The sequence below is a fragment of the Diachasmimorpha longicaudata genome, chromosome 6 (assembly GCF_034640455.1).
Source record: "Diachasmimorpha longicaudata isolate KC_UGA_2023 chromosome 6, iyDiaLong2, whole genome shotgun sequence".
Taxonomy (NCBI): Eukaryota; Metazoa; Arthropoda; class Insecta; order Hymenoptera; family Braconidae; genus Diachasmimorpha; species Diachasmimorpha longicaudata.
The window spans coordinates 7,294,757-7,319,847 of NC_087230.1; the positions used below are offsets into that span (position 1 = coordinate 7,294,757).

Sequence of the window (25,091 nt, forward strand, 5' to 3'; positions counted from 1 at the left end):
TTTCATCAATAATTATCTAGCAATTTAGAGGCTAAAGATGCAAAACAATGTCTATAAAATAGTGAATTTATTATTTATTGACAATTAAATCATAATTCAATGAATGCATATTGTTTCACAATGATGACGATTCGCAAATACCTGCATTAAACTACTACTCGTCTCTACCATTCTGCTTGGTTTATTTCAATATTATCATCATGATAGGACGAGATCGATCGAGACAGTATGTACATGACAATTCTCATTATCTCATTAAAAAAAAATAGAACAAAAACATATGGATATAAAAAGATCAATTAATTTGGGAAACGCGAGTTGCTGTAAAGCAATAAGTACGATTTACGTTACATTTTTTTAAATAAAAAGGAGAAATCGCAAACAATTATGCACGGTGAGTATTGCCGACTGATAAAATAATGGCTGAATTACAAAATTTTCAAGTCATTATTCTATACTCCATTAAAGCATAAATCTCCCAATGAAATCACTCATCGTGCGAAGTATTTTCACTCAATATTTGTTTTGTCCTACGTTAGACCGATCAAAAGTGACTGGTTATTATTTTTCATTGAAACTTTACTTTATTAATTATTATGGCAACAAAAGTCTCGATAACTGTTTCTCTTGATTAATACTGTCGACGATAGATTATTCAACTCCCTGTGTACAGATCAACGAACAAAATATGAAATTCAATAATGGAAGAAGTTGAAGATGAAAAAAAAAATAATAAAGGATAAATGTTCAGTTTCTTATTTATGTACATAAAAAGATGGAGTGGCAGTTGCATCGCAATTCTTCGTTTTTCTCCCTAAAAAAAAATCGCTTTCAAAATTTATCTCACCCGAATCACAGATGATTCTGCAGGAACGAAAGGAGTGTCGTTTCGTAATGCCTGGTTGCGTCCAAACTACGTAAACTGTGTCTCTCGGTGGGATATACTTGCAGTTGGTATGGCTTTCCACTTTTCACTAGTGCATTTATGAGCTCACTGGTGTGAAAAAAATGAACATTCTCATCCATCTGGCCATGAATTATCAGCAAACGATTCTCCTCGTCTGGGAATCTACTTGCGTATGTCATCACGGAGCTGTTCATGTAGCCGTGGTAATTATCACGAGGCAAATCCATGTATCTCTCGGTATAGCCAGTGTCGTACAGGTTCCAACAGGTCACGGGTGCTCCAGCGATGGCCAGCTATTGGCGGAGTAATGGTTTTTATAAATGCATACATTTTTTCATGACTAAGCGGACAAATAAACAATTACTTACTTTGAACACGTCAGGGTATTGTATAAGCCCCATCAGACTCAAATAACCCCCATACGACCACCCATGAAGAGCAACTCGATTCAAATCTATGTATCCAAGCTTGTCAGCCAACAACCTGAGCACCTCCACTTGGTCCCTCAGCTCTACGAGGCCCATTCTTTTCCTAATGTGGCTCTCAAAGACAAGACCTCGATAATGAGAGCCACGAGAGTCTATGAGGACAACACAGTAACCCTGAGAAGCCAACATGTGCATTCTCAAGTGTCTCATTCCCTTGAAAGTATTCGAAACAAGTTGAACCTCTGGTCCACCGTAAACCTGGAGTATCGTAGGATACCTCTGACCAAGCTGGAAGTTGTGGGGTTTGAAGACCATGGAGTATATTGTATCTCCCGATGATATCCTGTGTGCGTAGATTGATGGAGCTAACATCTCTGATTCTGAAATTGTGGGCTCCAGCAAAAATCCCAATGGAGTCAAACTTATGCTGTCGACGCTCCAATCTGTTTGCGATAGTCTGAAGACCTGACAAGTAGGTAGAGTTTTGATAGAACTGTACACAGCCACCATCAAAGTACACTGTTTGTTAAGATAAATGCTGTTGTAACTGTGGCCAGGTCTAGTCAGTAATCTTATCTCAAGTGGCTTCCCCAAAAAAACAGCATAAGCATGCTGCTCCAGCGGGCCCTCACGTAATCCAATGAAATAGACAATACCATGTGCCTCATCGACCCAAAGTTTCCTTCCCAGAACCGGCCAGTCGCCCTGAGTGATTGCCATTTTCGAAATAATCCTTGGCTGCAGGTACGCACTGTCCATTCTGTCCAATGGTTCCTCCACACCATTGTTGAGGCCAGCTATACTCGAGGTGATCAGATACAAATGCATGAATTGGGACTCCTCACTGCCCCAGATGAACTTGACCTCGTTAGGGTCGTCAGAGGGGAGAAAGTAGAGAAGATCGTTGACATTGATCCATATCGGGCTCTGCTCAGAGTAAATAACTCGAACGCTCGCTGATAAGGGTGTGAAATGGTTCTCAGAGCTGTAGATGTTGGGTGGAGGCTCACAGAAATTGTCCACTGACAACAGAACCAATTCCAATCGTTGCTGTTTCCTGTCTAATAGTTGGACCCAGACGTACTGAGCATTTGGTGTCCAACCGACTCTCACCAAGTACTCCATCCAAGGAAACATTATGTGAAGGGGATACTGAAGTTCCAGGATTTCAATATTAATTATCTGAAGTCCCTCTGTCAGACGAAACTGCACCATTTTCAAGTTGCTCCTAGCATTCAATGCACCAGCACGTGGAAATCGAAATTCATCGATTTCACCAGAGTTGAGGGTGGACGAGGGAAAACAAAAAATTTTGACGTCGCTCTCGTCCACCTCCTCGTAGACGATTCGATAGATACCGTCTGTGGATTGCGGCTGCCACCAGAAGCCATTGTACCTCGTGAATTCCTCTTGCATCACGTAGGATGGAGTGCCGGCTGTGAGGGGATCTTCAGCTAGGCTTTTCCCCCCCTTTCTAGCATGAGTCAGTCTCACTGAGCAGCCTGTTATCAAATGTGACAAATGGATGTCTCCGGCGCAGGTGTAAGCTACCAGAGATCCATTCCAGGGACATATTTGGGGACAGAGTTTTGCTCCTGGAGTGGAAATTCTCAGTTCAGAGGGAAATAGGGGTCCTGGGCCAAAGCCAGTGTCCACACACTGGTAGAGACTGCTGGCTGCTGGAAATACCAGTTCACCACTATCTTGGTGGAGCTCATAGCTTGTGATTCCCCAAGTTGTCAGTCTTTTCCTCTCCCAGAGAAGCTGCTCCTCCCTTGACAGTCTATTTGCACTTGATACACTGAAATTGACATTCGTCACATTTTTTTCTTCAAGGGTTCAGACCTTATCGTGGACTCAGAGGGAGGTCAGAGAGGGCTATTCCGAAAGAATATACATACCTCTGAAAATTAGCCTCGATAATGGGCTGCCAATGTAGCTTACATCCCTTCACATGATCAGACTGTCCAACATCAACATACAGGAGAGTCGTTTCCCAACCGTTACTCGGTGTTCCCAAGAAATATATTCTGATTCTGAACGAAATGATTCAGTGGATTAGATATGTGTAATCGTGTATCAATCATATACTTGCTTTACATAAGGCCAATGAACTCACCGGCCATCTGGCAATGATCTGAACGTCACAGCATCAGGGGCAGACCCATCAGAAGCATTTGACAAACGTCTTCGAAATTCACCGACAACCCCTCGCAACTCAGACCATGATTTTTTCGACTGTCTATGGGGTTCATAGCTAGATCTGTCGCCTCCCTCTTTGCCGATCTCCATATTCTTTTATACTTATACCTATTCAATGGTGGTGCATCAGCGGTGGGACGATTGGTAGGTAATCGACAGGCCCAGTTTCTGAACAAAAATAATACACGTGAAGATGAAATGTCGTTAGTCAATGATAAATGATAATTGCTCTTATGTTTATGGGACTGAGATAATGATCTCCAATTTCATTTTTAGTGATTGAGGTTATGTTCCCTCACCCTTTCACTTGCCTTAGTGGAAAGTTGATAGTCACTCGGTTCACACGCCTTTCAACATTTAACTTAAACAATGAAAAATTTATAACAATGCTGCATTTCAATTAGTAGTCGAGTGACCAAAGGAGACATTCACACCAATCTGTCGTTCTTGGTTGTCACCAAGGTACCCGGATTGGGACAGTATTTAGGCCGGTCGGTGAGCGCCAACCGTGTGAGTCAGCCTTGAACTGTTGATAATAGAGGTCTCCTCCAGTTGTCCCACTCAAATATTTGAACTTTTCGTTGCTCCGGTGAAAAACAATAGCCCCTCAAATTCCAAACTCCCTCCCTTCTTCTTCGTTCATTTGAAAAAAAAATAAAAACGATCAAACAATTGAAAATATCTAGCATAATTTCCGTCGGAAATTCATTGATCGCGTTTTCCCGCTTTCCCTTCTCCAATTTAATTTGACAGCAAGATGTGTGACAGCAAGCCCTTCATTAAATGCCCACCGAAGCTGGATTTCAAAGGTACTACATCGGTGTACTCGCTGGGACAAATTAAAAAAAATTATGGGGTAAGTTTACATCGTCCGTTTTTACCCCAAAATTATCATGATGGATGGGCGAATTAATCATTAGTCATTCCAGCCATAATTTAGTGGATGAACCGTGTTATCAGCCCTCGAATTTTATGCCTTTCATTTGCATCGACATACTGCCGAATTCCCGATAGGTCCATTCAATATGAATGTTAAAACCTCCATCAGCGTGTACCCTATCACTATATCTATATACCCCAATCGTACATCTCTTTTGCCTCGCTTTCGTCCATTCATCGACCGATTTTCACTTCGATAAAAATTGATATCGATGGGGGGTTTGTGCCGCACCGAGAGAAAGGACAAAAAGAACAATGCGCTACACGGAATAATATTTTTTTCTATTTTTCGCAAAACCCGAACCGTTGGTTTTCCCTCAGTAAATAAGACGACATGCTGGGGGAGCGAGTAAAGAAAAGAATTCACTCGAATTCTGTAGCACTCACTGGCTAAAGAATGTCGTGTTACGTCGCGAAGAAATCTCGGTGACGCGTTTCTGTATCGGGATAACAGGAGTGCAATGAAATTCATCGAGTGCGCGCGCACACGTGTCTGACATGCCGTGGAGCTGAACTACTGGGGCTTGCACTCCTGTTCCTCAAGCATTTTCCCTGGCTCGTTCTTCCAGTGGAATAAAAATTCATTTCCAAATGTATAAAGGGTTCAGCTTACTCCTTCCAATGGACTTTTTCCATCAACTTAATCAGAATTTCTCAGAAGAATTCCATCGCCAGGAGAGAAAGAATGGAATAAAATATATTCCTTGGAATGATTTTTCTTCGTGTTATCTGGTTCATTGGGTTTCCTCGAGAAATTTGCAGTCCAACGTTTATTCATTTATCGAAGTTTGTCTATTCGGGTCCATCAAAGATGGGGATATTTGGCTGGTGTTGTTGGAATTCTGTGTCACATGGAAGAAACCCGCTTTGAACCCCCGATGAACCGGAGAACAGGGCGGGAAAGAGTGGCTCGTAATCAATTCATTTCCGGATTTCGTGCTGATAGAAATGTTTACTTCCTTTATGCTCCTGCTATCCGGCCGGTTCGCTGGGGTTTTCGGACTTTGCAAGGCCGCGCGAGGTCGCGTTCACCAATACACCCTTGACATAAAAGGGGAGGAATGGACTGTAAATGATTTTAGATATTGTCAAAATGAAAAATTAAATTTATTCAAGATGTTTCGATATTTTCTTTTCAAAATATAATTTTTTACGGATCGGCTAATACACCAAAAAACAAAAAATTCAGTATTCATATTGACGCTCTCCTCCCCTATTTTCTAACAATGTGACGGATGGGATCCTAAACTGTCTCACCCTTCGATATCCCCAGCAATAAAACGATCCGAATATCCCAATGTCGCGTATTTGTCATACGATCCTGCGTATGTGCTCACGTGTCTAGGCACTCGGCTCTCGAGGTCGACAGAAGAACGAGCACTGGCCACGTGATCAATACCAGAAGAGTCGGCGATAGAAAGCCGAGACATTTTGTATGTACAGCTGAGAGCACCGAAAGGAGGGTGCACCGAGCCCACTAATTAATGCCTCCATCAACTCACGTTTCGTTTGATATCGAAATTAAAACATTCCACTGGGTTATTATAATCAACTGATTGGCGCTCGTTTGTCCCAGGACGCGATGACTTGCATTCAGTAAATTAACGGGTGAAAGCCCAGAGAGAAATATCCAGTGAAAATGTCGAAAATATTCACCCAGTCCTCAGTAAGAAATTATTTTTCGAGAGTTTACCAGACTTTTTCCATAATTTTTACCGAAATTTTTTCGCCGTCTAGAATCTACAAGAGAAATTCAGGCCTTTACATTCTTCTCTCTGTTTTTGGCAATCAATCCTCCCTGTTTGGCTCTCAATTATTCCCGTGGAAATAAATAATTCCTGTCTAGGCTGTAAAGTCGCCGACCAGCCGGTTTACTGAAATAATATTTTATTTACCTCAGAACGTATTCGTCGGTGGTGAGAGAGAGTAAAGGGGATGAAAGTTGCATGGATACCGAGTCGGCATGGTGAATGCAATTTTATAACCTCTCCAGTGTGCTTACGACGTACATAAGGAGGAGTAAAGGGTAGGGAATTTTATCCTCTCGAGTCTACACACATCCCCCAAAATTACATTCCCACTGCTCATACTTCAGTTGATTTATTTTACTTTCTGCTTTCCGGGAGTTCCTGCAATTGTAATTCTCTAATTAAATTGCAATTTTCAAATCCTAAATTCAATTCAAAGAACTGCCAATTAAAAATTCCCCTGATTAGCAGAGCTCCTCTAGAAAATCTTCTTCTCGGGGGTTTGAAAAATTGAAGAAAAACACTGACGTTCCACGTCACCCACAGGAAACGATATTATTAATAATATTCGAGCGTTTTTCAAACCGCTGTTTAATATTCACTGAGAAATCTCAGCCTACGGTCATGCAATGCCATTAATATGGGTCTCTCCCTAATAAAAGAGAAACAAGAATAATTCCGTATAATCCATCAAATTTAAAAAGAAAATAGGGAGTCTGTCTCGGTGGTAGGGGGAAAAAAAAACCACCCACGTGCCGTGGCTATTATTCCGTAAACGTTTGGGGGTTGAGGGGCCTGAGAGCTTCGCAGAGGATTTCTTTATCACTTTACTCGGGAAAAAATATTCAATACGACCAGCTGCATTATGTAACTCGGACCCACGAGTTGCCAGAGGGAGGTAGATGTATGGTGAACCACGTGAGAGCAAGCCGAAGTGGAAAAAGTTGTGACGCCGCTTGAACCATGCGGCTCGTCCCTCGCATTCCAAATAACTCATGCCCCCTTCGTTCGTAGACGGAGGGATGAAAAAGAGAATAAAAACAAAAAAAAAAAATTGTTGAAGAGTCACGGATCAAGGGCTAAAAGGGGTTCACTTAAAAGCCACTTCTAATTAAATTGCCGCGAGAAAAGACAAAAAAAAAAGCCGGCTTTAACGAGTCGATCGATTTACCACACTACTTTCACCCCACGTTGTGTGGGGGTGAATACGAGGGGGTAGATTTTCTGGGTCGAAGTCCTTTTCTCGCGTGCCTACAGCCATGTTGAGTCCGCACGACACGGCCAGATTCGAGATAAAGCATACTCGTTTATGATATTATAAATTAGACGAACCCCTCAGACTAAACTCCAAAGGGGAATAATGTTGGGAAAAAAAAACAACACAATTCAACGAGTAATGGAATGCGAGAAAGAATCCATGTATTTTCTGTCCGAGGGTGGGTTAAAAAAACTCGTCGCTCACGTTCGAATTGTGGGACGTGCGAACGACGGGAATTTGGGGAAAATTACCCGGTAATTGCGCTTGAATTTAAATTAAGTTAAGGGATAATTTGATTTTTCAAACGATCTAATCCTTTCTATCATCAAACGCAGTTAAAAATTGATATTTTATTGAGGACCTCAGACTTCAAACTTTGAAACTTTTATTGAAGACTCGTAAAGTCTATTTTTGGTGAACAACAGCCACAAGAGAAAATACAATTCGAAGAATTTATGCAGCCACACGGATTTCGCTTGACTCAAGTGTTCTTCTTCATAATTCCGCATTTTTATTTTCATTCGGTTTGACATTCATCGACGGTTCGGGAATTCGAGAGGATAATACCACTCTCTGTCACTTGTATCGTGTTTTTCATGCACTTCTGGAAATATCATCCTCGAACATGGTACAACCCACATATTTCTCCGCCGTTATCCCCCCTCGGCTTTTATCCACGGCCCCGGTGTGCATGTCCCTCCCTAGACCAGAAATTCAGGGGTTATTCCACGGGATATAAAACCCTGAGATGCCTCTTGATCACGCCATCCATGAAATTATGTTGCCGGATGTTCAACATGGAAGCTTTCATGTTTCAAAAAATATCGTAATAGGAAAAATCCTCGTTACTTCTTGGCCTCTCCCCTGCGTTAAACAATCAAAATGATTTAAAATTCAGGCGGAAAAAATCCTGAATTTCCTGTTTCATTGAAAAATGTAATTAAACCCCGAGTAAAACCCCATATTAAACTCTAAATTATGAATTTCACGATTTTTCAACCCCTAAATCGCATTCGGTACCACTATTGTAAATATTTAGATGTGCCTTGGCGGTTTAATTAATAATTTTGCAAAGCACATTGCTGTCGCACTTATCCCGTATGAGAGACTCTCGAACAGTATAAATTATTCTTCAGTATTATTTTAAAAATTCGGGGTCGGCCTATAAATAAGTTATACCACTGGCGAGAGTTCAAAGTTGAAAGATGAAGCCCTGTTGTGACATTTCCTCATGGATTAGGCGGGGGAGACATTCACCCCTCATAATCGCGGGAAATATTACTCTGGGAGACTTGTCTCTTCGAGTTTTATATTACACTACATCCGGCGAGATCGATAATCTTATGAAGTGTGGGATTTCTAGGTAATAAAAGGAGCAATGGGGGAGCAACGTGTTGTCTTTTCCTGCCAGCAAGACCAACTTCGTGAGGAGGCGTAGGGGGATAGAGAGGAATGGGGGATGAAAGAGGGATTGATTCGGAGAATAGAAAAATATGTGGATAAGACAATGGGGTCCGGAATCCTAGTGGCATCTGGTTGCCAGAGGGATGGGTATAAGTCCTTTGAGAGTTGGGTTCTGTGCCCCAGGGGTTCAAAATATCGATCCTTTGGCCCCCTGGCGAGCTACCTCGGTATTATTTCTCAAGTCCCTTCGTCACACCCATCGCATACGTCTCTCTTTTATACTTACCCCCTCGTCACTCGTCAAGGGATGTTTCACGATGTTATACCTCGAGTCTCACTTCAATTTTGAGACACTATCAACAATACAGAAATGGATTTACGCGGTTGGGTGAGGCTCTGGCCAACCCTTTCTATATTGAGTGCATTAATGAGATGGATATGATCGGAATGGAGGGGAGGTATTCCCCTGAATTTGCATTAATTTATCGTCGTGTTATTCAGTAATGCCGATGCCACATGGAGCGTGTTTGGTACCTTGGGAGAGCATTACGCTTGAACGCCAGCTGTAATTACTTCAAGAAAGTTTCTCATTCCAATTATATATATATTTTTTTTTTCTCTCGTTTGAAATCGGGGAACAGAATTATCTCTCGAGGTAGGCGAGATCGAGGGAATCGAGGGAATGAACGAATACGCCACTTCACGTATTTATTATCAGTTTGGTTTCCAGGAATGAAAGATGTATTTAGTTGTTAGGGGGATGAGGGAAAATAAAATTGGATGACTGGTGAGAAAATTTCGGCGCCAGATTGATTGCTTCATTCATGATCTGGATGTTTTTTTTCTCTTATTCGATGTAATTTGTCACTCCTGTACACCTCATTATTGTTTCTCTCTCTTTGTCATTATTCTGTGAATCTACAAATACGCGAAGATACATAATATATATTCATATATTTTTTGTTTATGTACATTTTGTACTTGAATAAACATATAAAAGCACTTACATATCGTCGAATATGTTCTTTCTAACACTTACAAGTAGATTAAATACATATTTATAAATACAAGTATTACACTGGATTTTTTTTTGTATTACAAATCTCACGTTCATCAATGATTCCCAATGTTTATGACTAGAAAAATTCGCAGCTCACATTTTCTATTAGAATTCCTCAACATTTTAATTAAATGTATTAAAATAAGTCTTTGATTTTCATTTTTTGGTCGAGATTTGTATGTCTCAGCTGTAGTGGTCCTAAAGTATAAAATAGCCAATTTAATATTCTACACTAACAATTACAGAAACAAAAGAAAAAAAAATCTCTTTCATTCCATCGTTGTTGTCTGCCGACGATGCCCCGGTACAGGCTGTGAGGATAAAAAAAAAATAAGCGGAGGAAAGATAATTACGATAATCTAGGACGAATATATAGGTAAAACTGTAACTACAGTATAAATACACATGAGCAACTAAATAAGTGTCATGGAACGATGAAAAATGCATCAAAGTATCCTTATCTCCTATTCAACTCGAATGAGGACATTTCTATTGGCAATATCGTGGTGTAGGTGGGTGAGGGGGATGGAGAAATAAAGGGGGAATTGCTTCTCTAAGACGGACTCCTTAAACCACCCATTACCATTCCTCAAGGAATCCCATCCAACTTCTAAAATCCAGTACTCTTTGCTCTTGCATTATTTTTCCTTTCTTTTCTTTTCACCCCCCATGGATATGAATCGTGCTTTCCTCTTGCCATTGCTGTACACGCACCGTGGATATTCTCCTGAAAAGGCCCTCAGCAGGGGGAAAAAAAATAAAAACGAGTGGAAAAAAACTTGGCCATGAGGGGGATAAAAATGAATGGAATAAATGGCAGAGTCCATCTCTGCTGTTGTTACTACGTGAAATCTACTGTAACTTGCTCAGTGATAAGTCATCCTGAATGTTCCACAGGCGAATTGACAAATTCACAGGGAATAATAAACATTTCAATTCTTAGGGGGTGTAACACTTGCGGAGGAACAAAAAAAAATGGTAAAACTCAGTGATTTATTGCAATTTTTTCTCATTTTGAAAAAAAAAAGGTGGAGTGGTATGAAATATATCAAGCGATATTAGCATGGAATAAGATTATTTTTAATATGTTTTCAACAACAACAGGTACAATAAATCAGTTTACCTGTAGTATACACGGTGGTCGTATCTGTCATTCGGCTTCTGTCTGACTTGTTCCCGTTTTTTCCCCTCAAAAAATGTTCACCTCAATTATTGTTCATTCCCGACTAAATCCTCTCAATCTCACTCTATACGACTCTTCTTCACCGTCACAAAAAGCATTCTACCCCTCTCCCTCTTTCACTTGTCCTTTTTTTTTGTATTTCCTCGGTTTTCTCTAATAAGATTAATTTCACTTAAGAATAATCTCATTTAATTCATTCAATAAATTACGGTTATAAACTACACATTTTTCTAATGTCGGATTGGGCTATCTAGCGGTTTTTTTTGGTGGAACTCGGGATAATTATTTCCTCCAACGAGCAATAATCCTTGTTTCTGTATCACACACAAGGATAAGACATATTATTTGCAAATAACATTATTGCTTATTTATTGATGAAATAAATGTTAATGTTTGCTCGAAGGAATGCATTGCAGGGCGAGCTTGGTTGAGTTTTTACTACAATCGAAGCATTTGTTTGACACATAAAATAATAACATTTATTACAAACCAATAAATCAACTTATTACGCAAATACCGCTAAAACTTAGACAGTATTAAATGGTTATAATAAATAAATTACTACAAAATATGAGATTTGTTCATTCGCGTGTAAAATGTCGACTTTATCATCGTTATTATCAATTGTATAAAGGACTAGAATCATTCATATTATTTTCATTGATGAAGCATTTTTGGTGATTGAACAAATCTTTAAGATTATCATGGCACATCTGAAAATCAAAATAACTAAAATATAAATATTCTACGATGTGAGTCTTTCATATTGTAAGTATACAAGCTAGTGATATTTTAATTTACCTTCATCATTTATCACGTGAGATAATATCATTTCTACCCACTACAAACTACATTATTCATCTCTTTTACCACTGAGACCGCGAGGAATCTCTCGATATGATATTTTCCATTTAGTATTTTTAATCATTGGAAATAATTACGACAAATGAGATTCCTCTCCTTCTCTTTTATCTAAGTGCGACACTACAATCGACAACTCGCGTAATGTTTACTTGAAATGTATTTTCTTTAACTAGGGTTTTCTTCTAATTAGACTTGCTAAAGCTTAATCACTTATTATCATTTATTTACAAAAAATCTCTTATGCTCTTAGGCACATGGGGAAAAGAATGAGGGATTCTTCTAGGTGAAATGAGGATTGGGAAGTGGGACAGGTGTTATCATCTCTCAGGGCTTTTGTTTCCCCTCGAAAGGGGGAAAAATTCTAGAATCTTATTATCCCATGTAAGAAAGATTAACCAAGACGTGACAGAAAATGAGCCTCAACGAGCACTGGGATGAGATTGAAAAAATATATTATATCTTATTTAATAATTATGATTTTTTTTTGTTTTTTTTTTCTTCTCCATATGTTTAAAAGTTCTTCATTATTTACAGGCACGTGAAGTGTCAAAGTTTATTATTCGAATGAAGGGAGTCGATACTACGGAATGTTGAAGAGTTCAATTCATTGTACGACTAGAGTTTCAAATAATTATTAGTAAAAAGAATTAGTAATGCTAAAAAATAATCAAACAATATTATTCTATCTCCCTTTGTCCTATCTGAGAAAGAAAGAAAATCATTAAATTCACATGAAATATATTTACAACTAATCTCATCAGGTTTAACTTTAACCATACAGAAATTCTTTCGAATAATACTCCTCCAAAATTGATAAGTCTTGTGAATTAGTTGGGGAAGGGGGGGAGGGGGGAAAGGGTTGTGGGTTTTGTGTGAAGGAGTTACACAATGCGAGCAGATTATTATCGATTGTATAATAATTCACTGGATTTCAGTACTAAATGTCAGTGTACCAGACCAATTGACTATTATTTGTCATTTATCAGTACATCATCTCCACACTTGATAATGTATTAACACTTGTGAGTAATTGAATTCACCCCTTGGTTGACTTCTCAGTGGTACACACCGATGTGACTGTACTGTATCCAATGAATTGAATTAACTGGGCTCTCACCACCCAGAGGAATCCTTACTGGCTAAATCGTGAAACCCGTTGATTATTATTTTCATTTTTTTTTTCTTTCTTTTTCATGTAACCATACTGGAAGAACAAGACCCGGTCATTAATTCCGGCTTAATTATTATTTCTCATGATTCATCAATTATTCTTCTTTTCACATTAATAATTTTCAATAATTATTAAAAGGAAAGGCGTGGGTCCCATGTCCAAAGTGCCTCGAAAATCTCTCACTAAATTATTTATCATAATCATTTCTCATCTAAATTCAACTTTATCTCTCCATTCAATGGACTCTATCAACACGAATAAGCATATTAGTATTTTTTCATTTGTTATCACTTACATTGTCAGTCATGATTTCACAATAACGTTGCACAAATAATGTCATGATAGAGGAAAAATGACAGTGAAGACACGTAATTTATACGAATTCATCGATGCTCATTTCTAATGACTACATCGCATGCCATCGAGTGCCAAAACATAAACCAATTGAGCCAGACATTGTCTCATAGTTAGTGCAATTGTTGTTTTACACATGCAATGTGCACTCCAGTGCAATAACTAAAATTCCTGACTCTAATCCAGAGTATTTCAACAGCAATATCTGGATTATCACGCACACACACACATACTGTACAGTTTTAGGAAATACATCTACACATTTTACATGATACACATAACGCAGAGTATGAAGGAAAATAATAATTGCGATGGTACTAGTGGAGTCGTGCCAACAGGTTGAAGCTCTGCCTTTATTCCTCTCTCCTCTCTACTCATCCATCCAATTTCTCGTCATCTGTTATATAGAAATTAGTCATTTTTGCCACCTCCTTCATTTCCGTGTCCTTCGATGCGTGCTTATCTCTAGCATATAAATACCAACAAGAAGATGCCAGACTGATGTATCATAAATACAAAGACCTGAGATATCTACATCAAAGCCAACTACTTTCACCTACGGTCTACGTGTTTGGAAAAAAAAAAATGTAATTCAATTCTTACCTGATGATGAGGAAGATCATCTCCGATGTGTAGGAAGCACTCTTGCCGTCGGATGTACCGGAATTTTTCTACTCTCATTTAAAATTTTGTATCCATTTTGTTTTCCGTAATTCGAAGGAGCTATTAAGGCACTCGGGGTAAGTGTAAAGATTCAGGGGAATTATCGGTGTATTCCTCTTTTCTATCAAATTACTAGAGCCTACATTACCTCCAAAAAGCTTTCTTGTAGAGCATAATGAACGTCTATTGACACATACAATATACTTGTCGATTTCACGCCAATTAAACTCTGATACTGATGAATTGGATATGTACAGGGATGGAAGGCTGATGGATTGGGGAGTGAGGCATTGAGCTGATGATTAAAGTTTTACTTTGCATAGTTAGGGGTGCCGGTGTCTAGCTAATGCATGCTCTACACAAATTCTCTGCTGGTGTACACTTTTAGACCGCACTTTCATTGTGAAATAAAGATAATAAAACACAGAAAATGAAAGAAAAAAAAAACAAAACGCATTTCAAGGATCCCGAGTTACAGCTCTTGGTTGGTCTAGTGTACTTTTCAGTTTGAGAATGCACTCGAGTGCTCCAAGAATCATGTGTTATAATGAGATGATGAGGATGGAAAATAGGAGAAAGAGTGTTGTTTTTTGCTGAAAAATGCAATTTAAAATAAACGAGTTTGGTAAATGGACCAACCGGAGTGCAACATGGAACGAGATTGGGAAATTGGGTGAGGGAGGAATGGGGTCTTTATCGGGCTAATTACAAGCTCAATATTAATAAGCCAATTAGCTCCGACTTAAAACCCTCGAGATATATCTACTTAGCGTTGAAGAAGGGATAGTAACGAAATAAAAGATCGATAAAAATATTTAAATCTTAAAATACGAGGGGGAAGGGGGTAAATGTAAACAGAGAGTTAGATCTATGCTTACTAAATACAGAGAGATATTCCATTTTTAGAGGAGCATTTTGTTTGGGTAAAAGATGATACAAGGGATGATACACAAAGAGGTTAGCTACCAGTTGTAAACGACTACTTTATTGGCAATTTCACTAGGCATTTATCTAATCTAAGAAATGTTTTTTTTTTCATCAACTTTTCTCTTAATTCTCTCGTATTACTGTGTTATGTATATGGTTTGAGAGTTTTCATGTGTATGTTTACGTCACGTTATATCAATCGTAGAGTTCATGTTTCTCTCATTTCGGTGAAACTGAGACCTCAGCACGTCCTCAAGGGGCTGCGAATGTGTCCCTCGTGTTTATCCTCTATCAAATTTTGGCTAATAAAGATGGAAAATGTGATTTGAGCTTAATTAAATTAACAGAATACTCGTATTACGCGTATGCGTATAGGTGAATGGATATGAGTTTGTGGGTATACTGTGGAAGCACGAAGAATGCGAAGAAGTTTAGCCTTCGATCCTTTGATGGGAGGGGTTAAGGGGTGTTCTGAAGTAAACCGACGCGCGCACCAATCGAGGGATGATGCCTAGCTATGCCCCCTTGCAATGCTTGCAGGAGACACCCGTTGGAACGATCGATCGGTAGACGACAGAGTGGGATAGAAAATTTAGAGGAGGATCACAGACCAACTAAAACCAACCCACCCACCAAATACACCCTCATACTCGCAACCCCTCGAGGACATGTATTCTCTTCTGTACACAAATGCTTGCCTCGTTCTGCTTTCACGTGCAGAACGATCAGATGTCATTTTTTTTTCACCCTTCCCCCCCTTCGTTATCATATCTTCAAACTTATCTGTTCGTTCTGCAGGCGAAATTTGGGCGTGACAATTTATGGAATTTTTAATGAGAGCTAAATATTTGTATCTTCGTCAATACTCCCTCAATTCTTTTGCCGGTGTGAGCCTCACGTTTTGATAACAGAATGATGTTTTGGCGTACGTGTAGAGGTCTGTTTGGTTCGAATAATTGTGGCAATAATGGCATTATGACAATACTACTAACAATAACAATGCTTGATGCATAATCGTAATCAGTAATAGTTGTTGATTTTCAATTGGAAAATACGGTCACTGCTTATTATGAATTCACATGTTGCAGATCACTACAGTATTCGCCGTTGTATGTTTATTATTATTTTTTATCATTCACCTCTTTTGTTCAGTGATGGAAAGTTCGTGAGGTTACAGGTTAATGTGAATTATTGACAGTTACGGATCAATATTCAATCACACCGACAAATTTCGAAACAGCTCGAATGACTCTTGCAAACACTGACATACGAAACTTGTAACTTCAAGAATGGTGAGAAATCATAGAGTGAATAGAAAAAGAAGACTAATCATTTTGAGGAGAATCATCAACCAGCATGCTTCATCTAATGTAAACATTATATATAAATAAATCATGTATCACATGATAATTCATACTCTCAAAAACTAGTGGGTGGTTAGCGTTCAAAAAACTAAACTACGCATTACTGTTAACATTCGCTAGTCAATATTATCCCGAATGTAGAAAGAATCTTATGAATGGAGAGGTATTGTTATGCATTATTTTTCTGTTTTCATATTTTTTTTTTGTCAACAGGATTTCAACGGGAATCTATAGATCATGTAAAAAAATTGATAATGCAAATGTCTACCAATGGCCGTTGTAAATGAAAAATAAGACATTATCGTTACTCTACATGCTCGTCATGTCTAATGGTCAATGCACCTTCTACCATCGAAAATTGGAATTTTTCTTTTTGTATCTCCACTAAGCACTCGTACACGCGACTCACACATTCTCACGCTTATTTCCTCCTGTATATTACTTTTTTTTTTGTTTTTTGTTTTTCTCACTCTCATGTCAGTCTTGCTCTTAAGCAATGACCATAAGTACGTATCATTTTTTAATGACAATATTCAAGAATATGTATTAAATATAAATTAATAATACTCGTGGTGTGTCGCGAGTAACAATATTTGTTTTTACTCTTAACTTACGACGAAATTTTATATTGAATATCACTCGCATGTTATGTCTCCTCCCAATATTTCGTGAAATTTCGTACTTCTAGAGATATTACTTATTACTTCTCCATTATTTTCTTTTCCATTCTCCTTTTCAACAACGGCAATGACGAGTGGCATTTACTGCACCTCGTCACGTATTAGTCCATTAAATTATCATGATAATTAACTTACGGAGACATATACAAATGTATACGCTACTAGTATTGTATGTTGCATCATTATCTCTGATGTAATTAGTTGAGTAATTCGCTTATTGCTTCGACATATCTCAAATTCGACTTGTCTCATTTTTCTCACTCATAAAACTTTTCCACTTTCTTATCTCATTATTATTTGGGCTCTCACAACTGAGAACACATTGTCAGTCCAAAATTTTAGAAAAAGATTTAATCATTATGAGTGTGAAAAAATCACACGTGTTAACTTATTCACATATCTAATCTCTCTTTCTCTCTTTTGAGCTAATCTCAATGTGGATTTAATTATTATAATAATTATCCTGTTCTCTTGTATCGCATATGCGCGCAACTTACATTACTATTGAGTATCCTTAATGATTGAATAACTATGAAATTGTATTAACGCGCGACCCGTCACACGCCAATCAATATAATACGTCCTGGTGCAATTTTCACGTACACAAGATTATTCTTCAAATTCTAGTTTTTTTTTTCATTATCTTGTTTAACCTTTGCCTCTTCACCCTCTCCTTCTAATCATATTGTTCTTACCCTAATTATTCAATCGAGTTTTTTTTATCATTTTATTTTGTAAACGATGGCTATTTTTTCATACGCCATGGAGAGCAGAGAAATATTGTCTTCCATTACTCGAAAAAAAAATATATTTTCAATATGCATATTACCTATCAGTAAGTATTGACAGCCCGTCGATCTTCTTTTCTTATTTTCTTTCACGTTAAATTAATTATCAAGAGGGTCGATTTATTATCATCCGATGTATTAAGAAAAACAATTGGAGTTTAATCGGGGGGGAAGCATCGAGTGGAAAATGAGTATTTGTTTAAATAAAGGAGTATTGCGTTAATATCTGCCTAACTTACTCGCGAACACATTTCGGATTAATACTCCGAGACACTGCGATACTCGAAGAATATCAGCGAAATTGGATTAATCATAATAAAAAAAAAATCATATTCGTTATCAACAACGAATCGCTGCACAAGTAGCGCGAACCGATAAAACGAAAGAAAAATAAAAAGATAAAAAATTAAAGAAAATTATCGTTAATGGCTGAAGAAGCCTAAAGAGCGGAGGGCAATGAAGAGAGATCGATTGAAAATACTCTTAATAAACGAAAAAAGTGTTAAGGACGGTACGAAGACAATAATATAAATAATAAAAAAAAAAAATGAATGAAAAAAATATCAGACTTGCATTCATCTGGCTTGACATCGTCCAAGTTTAACTTGTTTATCCTCGTCCACCATTCCCAGAGTAATCTCTTCGACAATTCCCACTGTCAATCCATCGCTCCAACATTCTCCGTACTGGAATCTCCCATAGAAAGATGCTCCTGGCACTGATTCCCATAAATTATCCACAATTTAATGAAAATTTAAACGTACATTCCCATACCGTACATTGAGCCCCAGTCAACACCCTGAAAACTCGACATATCCACATTTGTAAGTGAATATCCCTGATAAGGATTGCCAGGTGGTGCACCTGCTTGGGGTTGTGCCGCTGTGGCTGTTGTAGGTGGCGCTGGTGCTGTTGGTGGTGCTGTAGCAACGGCGGTGGGTATTGGATAAGGGGCATATCTGTATGCCGACAATGCTGGATAACTGCTTGCAAATAATTTTCCATAACCCGCAACGGCATTCTGCACCTGTGCAGCTGCTGCTGCGGCTGCTGCAGCTTGCACCTGCGCTTGCGCTTGCGCAGCAACAAATTGAGATGCTGTTGCAACTTGTAACTGTGGCTGAGGTGCCAAACGCACACCTAGTGCACCCAGTACAACGCGCTTACCAAGTGCAAGGGCACTCTGTTGAACTGCCTCCTTGGGTTGAGCCTTTTTGCACTCGACTTTTTTATTCTTAATAGTGTGAAAATGAATTTCACAAACACGATCGACAACATCCTCATTTTCAAAAGTCACAAAGCCAAAGCCACGATGTCGTTTTGTCTGTTGATCCATCAGCATAACAGTCTCCTCAACTTTGCCAAATTGATTGAAGTATGCTTTTACCTCGTCACTACTTGTATCTTGGCTAACACCACCCACGAATATCTTCTTCGTTCGATTAGCCTGTTTAGCACGATTCTTCGGTGTCGCGTGTTTCGGGTCGATCTTCTTACCATCGAGCGTATGTATCGGGCATTTTAGCACTTTGTCGACACTCCCAGGCTCAGCGAATGTGATGAACCCAAAGCCTCGACTCCGCTGAACAAATTTATATTCAACAAATGGTTAATAAATACATAACAAAATGGAAAAACAAATTTTCGCCCACCTACAGAGACCGTGTATGACTAGAACATGAATATTTACAAAATACGCATGCAAATTAGTGCAGCCTTTTCATGGATATATGGGAATGTTAAAGGCTGAGAGCTGAGTTGTCAATTCGATGTCCAATGGCCCATGCACGGTCCCCATAATAATCAATATATTACGTGTTATTACAAACCTGTGTGACTGGATCCTTCATTATTAATACATCGGTCACAGTTCCAAACATTCCGAAATATTCCCTCAATTTTTCACTACTCGTTTGCCACGACAATCCACCAACAAACAATTTTCCTGGTGCTGGATCACCGCTGTTCGGTGTACTCCTGCCAGAGCTACCAGAATGGCTACCGTTTATTGGTACAAGGGCATTGTGAAAATCATGGTCCAGTGCACCATTCGCTGCCTCCATGCCAGCGCTGAAACACAAATAAACGAATCTTTGATTCATACGGAATGGATTTGGCAGTGCAATGGTGGTTAATGAAAGAATAATAAATAATAATTTTAATATCTAGGTTCAATTATTCCAAGTGCACTATATTTTGTTACTGTGAGTGTTAAATATTTTCAAGCTTTTTCAGTTCCACTAAACTAACAGAGCCAAATAATAAATATTTCAACGATAAATTTACTTTAATGTATATTAAGTTTGTGGAACATTAATTGTTGTTGCAGATTACCCCACTGTTGGCTATTCAATTGGGTGCACTGGGTGGATTGTTATTCATGATTTACCATAGAACATTTGTTACGACTATCGACGTACAGTGAGTATGTCCTTAATTCACTTAGTCGCCATTAAAACTCATCAGAATTGAATAAATAATAATTAATATTGCGATAGACTGGGCTATCAGCGTTGGGAGATGGAGTCGAAGCCGAAATTCATGGACTTGAGAAATCCTCGTTCGCTCAAGGTAAGAATTCATATTGCCAAATCTCAGACAAACGAGAAAAAGTGTCGTAAATTCATCGAAGGGAGGAAAACGAGAAAACGGGAGTGATCGAATTATCTCGGCTACCACCGGATAATCAGCTTCCCCTTGGCACAGCCAATATCCGTTCTCCCATGGTATAACAGCAGGTGAACAAGGATACTTTTATCCAAGTTAATTAACTTGGCGAGCCAATAATTCATCGAATCCCTCCGATATTCCTATTATACATTCTCCCATCAGGCCGAAGTGAAAGTGAATGAACGTAAAAAGATCTATTCAATTCCAAGTGAAGTCAGAGGGCTTCAAACTCAGGCGTTTGGACAAAGAAATAGGAAGAGAAAAAAAAATAGCATAAAATGCAAAGTTTGAAGAGCCATCGTAATGTTTAGAGCAGTTAAAAGAAGGACGAGTGAGGAGGGTGGTCTAACGAAGGTCCGAGCGTCTTGAAGGAACGACGAGTGGGTGAAGTAAAAAAAAAAAAGAAATATATACAAAAACGCCAACTCGGACTCTTCTGAGTATACGAGACGACGACTGTATTCACTGTAGGGTTGATGTTGCGCGCACAGGCTCAACCGAGAGTGAGAGAACGCGCAGCTGGTGGATCAATACACCCTCCTTCACTCCGTACACCATCCCCTCAGTGAAAATCAACCACCCCCTCTCGCTTGTATATACATTGGACTCGAGTTGCTACCTCGTTGGCCGTTTGGGGGTGTCGCGTAGCGCTCTCTTCCTGACTCTCTCTCCCTCTTTCTCATCCACAAAATACTGCCTCTTCCACCCGCACATTCAATCCCCTCACCATCATTTTTCAACCCCCTAACCCCCACCCAAGTGACAGAGAGCGGCGCTCCCTCCGTTGCCAGGACGTTGTCGGCCAGTACCGAGTGACGATGGTGGGGGACGAGGTGAGGCAGGGGTGCGCACGGGGTGCGGAGGCGCCGTCGCCAGCGAGCGACGCAGTGCCGTCGGGACGCTCGACCGAGTAGCTTATCTAATTCAGCTCAACGTTGACCACGGTTAGACAACGATTTTCGTGGGTTCAACAACTCTCTATCGCGTTATAAATAATATTGAATATTATTTTACAATTATTTAAATTATTCGATGGCTATTGTACATGATAAATACGTGAGAAACGAGGGAGCAGGTATGATAATATCGATGAACATCAACTGACGAGTTCGGTGTCTGGAATATTGTCCTATCACAGCAGTACGCCTTATCAAGTTACTGGTGTGATGGGACATTGTCCTGGATGCTGTGACATAGCAACGTTAAGACATCATCAACACATCAGCGCATTTAATAAAAATGAGTTGTAACAATCGACGAGTGTTAATAAGTGGTGGAACTTGTGCTATCATAAAAAATATAATTTACCATTGTTTGGAAGGGAAAGCCGTTAAAAATATACAAATAATTCAATTAACAATGACAAATTATGTGTGTCTGGTAACGAATAAATGTTTTATCTGTGTATGTGTGAGAATTGAGAGAATGTTAGGCGGAGTTTTGGGGGAACAAGGGAGAAGAGGAGTTAGGGAAACAACCATTTCACCCCCTACGGCCAACTCGGAAAAGCACGACTTTCACCGAGCACGCGCTCCACCCACATAAATTAAATGGATGGAATAATAGTGAGGAGGCGAAAGTATCCGAGTGCTCAGGCAAAATGAGGCAAAAAAGGGGTTCCCCCCTGTTATCGAGGCTGGGGAGCACAGGGGGTTGGTTAATGAGGGTGCCCCTTGTACCGTGTTCAAGAGCGTGGCCGAGCGCGGAGAGGGAGAAAGAGAGAAACGAGAAAAATAATGACAGAATGAATGGATAAACAAAATGAGAGAAATTGAATAAAGGAAAAAATAAAGATGGAGAATGTGGCGCGTAGAAAAGGGCCACGTTGACTCGGACGTCGAGGTGAAACGTTTTACCGGTCGATGGGGGAGCAGCTTCCGGTCGATAGAGGCGCGGCGCTCAACCTCCCCGCAAGCTCTTTGCCGTCATTTCAACTCTTAAAAATCCCTTGTTGGAGAGAAAATATGAGAAGTTTAATTAATTCCATTGGGAAACAGAGCGACGAGTGACTTTGGTGATTTACCCACCGAGTATTGATTTTGTGTCACATGAAAATCATGATAATGTAAGGACTATTGGAGGAGAACGAGCACAAAGGACACGTGTGGTATTTAATTATCTGGTACACAGGATTTTCTCGTGTCTCAATGGATTTCAAAAAAAATTTTTTCTACTCCACGATACGATTTTTCGGATTGTCAATGACACGATAATGTGAAGTGAAAGTAATTGTGGCTATTTTATTCGCTGGGATGAAGGGGTGAATTACTCTGGATGTAGCAGTAATGGGTTGGTCATGCGAGCGGAGGGGTGAAATGAGGAAACGTGAATTGAGGGGTGGAAGAAGCAACCTTTCGTTGAGGGCACGCCCGCCAGATGGCAACAATAGACGGGTGCCCTCCTCCCCCGCCTTCCTCACCCCTCATGATTCAGTGGATGGAGACTATTTGTCAATTTCCATTGACTTTTGCAAATCAAGAGCTAGTGCAAATTTATATCAACGAAGATTGTTTCAATGAATCAATGAGATAATACGTGAGAGACTTATTTGTGTAGCAATGCCATAATTATAGATGTCTGTAGATAGTAGAAATATTGATGAGTAAATGGGGATAACTATTGTGTCAATAAATTGCCTATTTTTTCATTAAATATTAGTAGATATGTTCTGGGCACTTGTATTTATTAAATAGCAATATCATTTTATTCAACACTTTTATATTGATTTAATGGGATAATTTGTACGTGTGGTTAATGATTATTTGATATTCATAGATGTAGATGAGTATTCATAGGTGATTAACGCGAACAATATTCAATATCTGCTGATAATTTTGTTGTTGCTTGAATAAATATTTACACCAAAATATCACTCATTTTCATTAGCTGACAATATACATATATCGCACTTTGTAGGCTACAGCCGTTGAGGGTAGGCGTGTATGTCACGTCAATTTATTTCAATTTTCACGGTAAAGTTGTTCATTAAGCACGCGTGAAAACACGTAGGTAAAGTGGATATTAGCCATGTGAATGTCACTGTCTATGTACCCATTTTTTAAAGCCCTCCCAACCCCCCCATGAAAATTAGAGAACGCTCGTTAAAATCTAGTCGAGAAATATAAATCGAAACTGTCTCTCAGGATTTATATTGTCCCCTCCCCGTGGACCCACCGGGAAATTGAAAAGCCTTTTTCAACTCAGCGTGAGAGGGATTATTCTCGCGAAATTGAATTCGAAGCGCTTTATTCAATTTCTTAGTGAACCCCGTGCAACGCTAAAGAAAGATATAAATTGAGAGCTTTAAAATAGTTTGCAATTCTGAAAATACTTTTATTCTAAATTCTGTTTTACCGAGTCACGTTTATCTGTCCCTTCCAATGCCCTATTTTTATTCCTCCAGTGATAGGTTATTGGATCAATACGAGGGGCTCCAATTAATCGACAGGGGTTTGCCCACCCTCGACAGATGGTCAACGAAAAAACAGTACATGCACGGGTGTGTAAACGCTCAGAATCAACTGCTACCATTGCTTGTAGAGCAACGATTCTCCCATCGAGTTCATTTTTTTTTTCGTTAACAGGGTGACATTTATTGAGATAGGGAAAATTTAAATGCCCTCAAGTTAAAGATAATTACTTGGGTACTTGGGTAATTCTTCCATCAGGTTTATCGGAATTTTCATTCAGCTAACTTCCTCAATTGAACCTCTTGGGGTTTCAATGCTATTCTTAAACGAGCTGTTCTCCTTAACTCTGGCCATTTCCCTTCACGGTCTTGATGAAGATTTTCTACTTAAGGGGATACGGAACCTCTTGGTCCGTCTAAATTTGTGGAATTGTATCTCCTCCCGCAATAATTCCTCTTTAGTCATCAAACTAACTTTAGCGATTCAGTCATTTTATTGTTGAAGCCATTAAATATTTAAAATAATTAGTCCCGGACAAATCACAATTCTAGGAATTCATTAAGAGGAGTCCCTCCACCCTGAGATGAACCCCCCTGTCTGTCTAAATTTTTAGAATTTATCCTAATGCAATCATTTTTTTATTTATGCAACTACTTTAGTGATTTAACAAGGGACTAATTGAGTCTATTAAGTAGTTTCATAGATAAACATTGCTATCGATTATTAATTTAAATATTGTAGACGAGAGTGTGGCATAATGTGATGTCCTCAATCATCAATGACTTAGCATTGATGGGGTAAAATTCAATAACTTTTTTTTTCATTTTGAAGCTCTCCTAAGCGTTGCCACGAAGGAAAATCATTGACCACTGAAGGCGTTCCATGTTTCCCCACTCCCCTCAAAAATAAAATCATTGTACACGTTCATATAGACCGTCACCCTCTAGCCCCTTAATTAAGGTAATCCTCAATTTATTCTCACCCCCAAAATCGAATTTTTCCAAGTGAAAATCCGACGTTCAATGCGCCACCGGTGGCTAAAGAGGACCTAGCCACCCGTGGAAAACTAGG

General features: G+C 39.1%; 3 protein-coding genes across 10 annotated transcripts in view; 1 reads left to right on the plus strand and 2 right to left on the minus strand.

The window, feature by feature from the left end:
• Nucleotides 1-52: 52 nt before the first annotated feature.
• Nucleotides 53-4,063, minus strand: LOC135163490 (dipeptidyl peptidase 9). 2 transcript variants are annotated; one of them, XM_064122945.1, is made up of 5 exons: nucleotides 3,837-4,063; nucleotides 3,455-3,705; nucleotides 3,237-3,371; nucleotides 1,276-3,136; nucleotides 53-1,200 (listed from the first exon to the last, which is right to left on the minus strand). In XM_064122945.1, exons 2-5 carry the CDS (start codon nucleotides 3,625-3,627, stop codon nucleotides 853-855), a joined length of 2,517 nt encoding a protein of 838 aa, XP_063979015.1. In that variant the 5' UTR covers nucleotides 3,628-3,705; nucleotides 3,837-4,063; the 3' UTR covers nucleotides 53-852. The 2 variants fall into 2 exon arrangements, with proteins under 2 accessions (XP_063979015.1, XP_063979014.1); XM_064122944.1 differs by having other exon boundaries at nucleotides 3,849-4,062.
• A 35-nt stretch (nucleotides 4,064-4,098) lies between these two features.
• Nucleotides 4,099-25,091, plus strand: part of LOC135163504 (uncharacterized) — a 31,510-nt gene continuing 10,517 nt past the window's right edge. For all 3 annotated transcript variants that reach the window (XR_010299131.1, XR_010299132.1, XM_064122971.1), the window contains exons 1-3: nucleotides 4,099-4,393; nucleotides 20,270-20,361; nucleotides 20,439-20,511. Coding sequence is in view for 1 of the 3 variants with exons in the window: in XM_064122971.1 (XP_063979041.1) it covers nucleotides 4,295-4,393; nucleotides 20,270-20,361; nucleotides 20,439-20,511 (264 nt within the window). In the remaining 2 variants the exon portion in view is untranslated. The remainder of the gene's footprint in view (nucleotides 4,394-20,269; nucleotides 20,362-20,438; nucleotides 20,512-25,091) is intronic.
• Nucleotides 15,140-25,091, minus strand: part of LOC135163495 (RNA-binding protein Musashi homolog 2-like) — an 80,334-nt gene continuing 70,382 nt past the window's right edge. For all 5 annotated transcript variants that reach the window (XM_064122951.1, XM_064122952.1, XM_064122955.1 and 2 more), the window contains 2 exons: nucleotides 19,770-20,010; nucleotides 15,140-19,522 (listed from right to left, as the gene is read on the minus strand). In XM_064122951.1, the coding sequence (XP_063979021.1) occupies nucleotides 18,695-19,522; nucleotides 19,770-20,010 (1,069 nt within the window). In that variant the 3' untranslated portion in view covers nucleotides 15,140-18,694. The remainder of the gene's footprint in view (nucleotides 19,523-19,769; nucleotides 20,011-25,091) is intronic.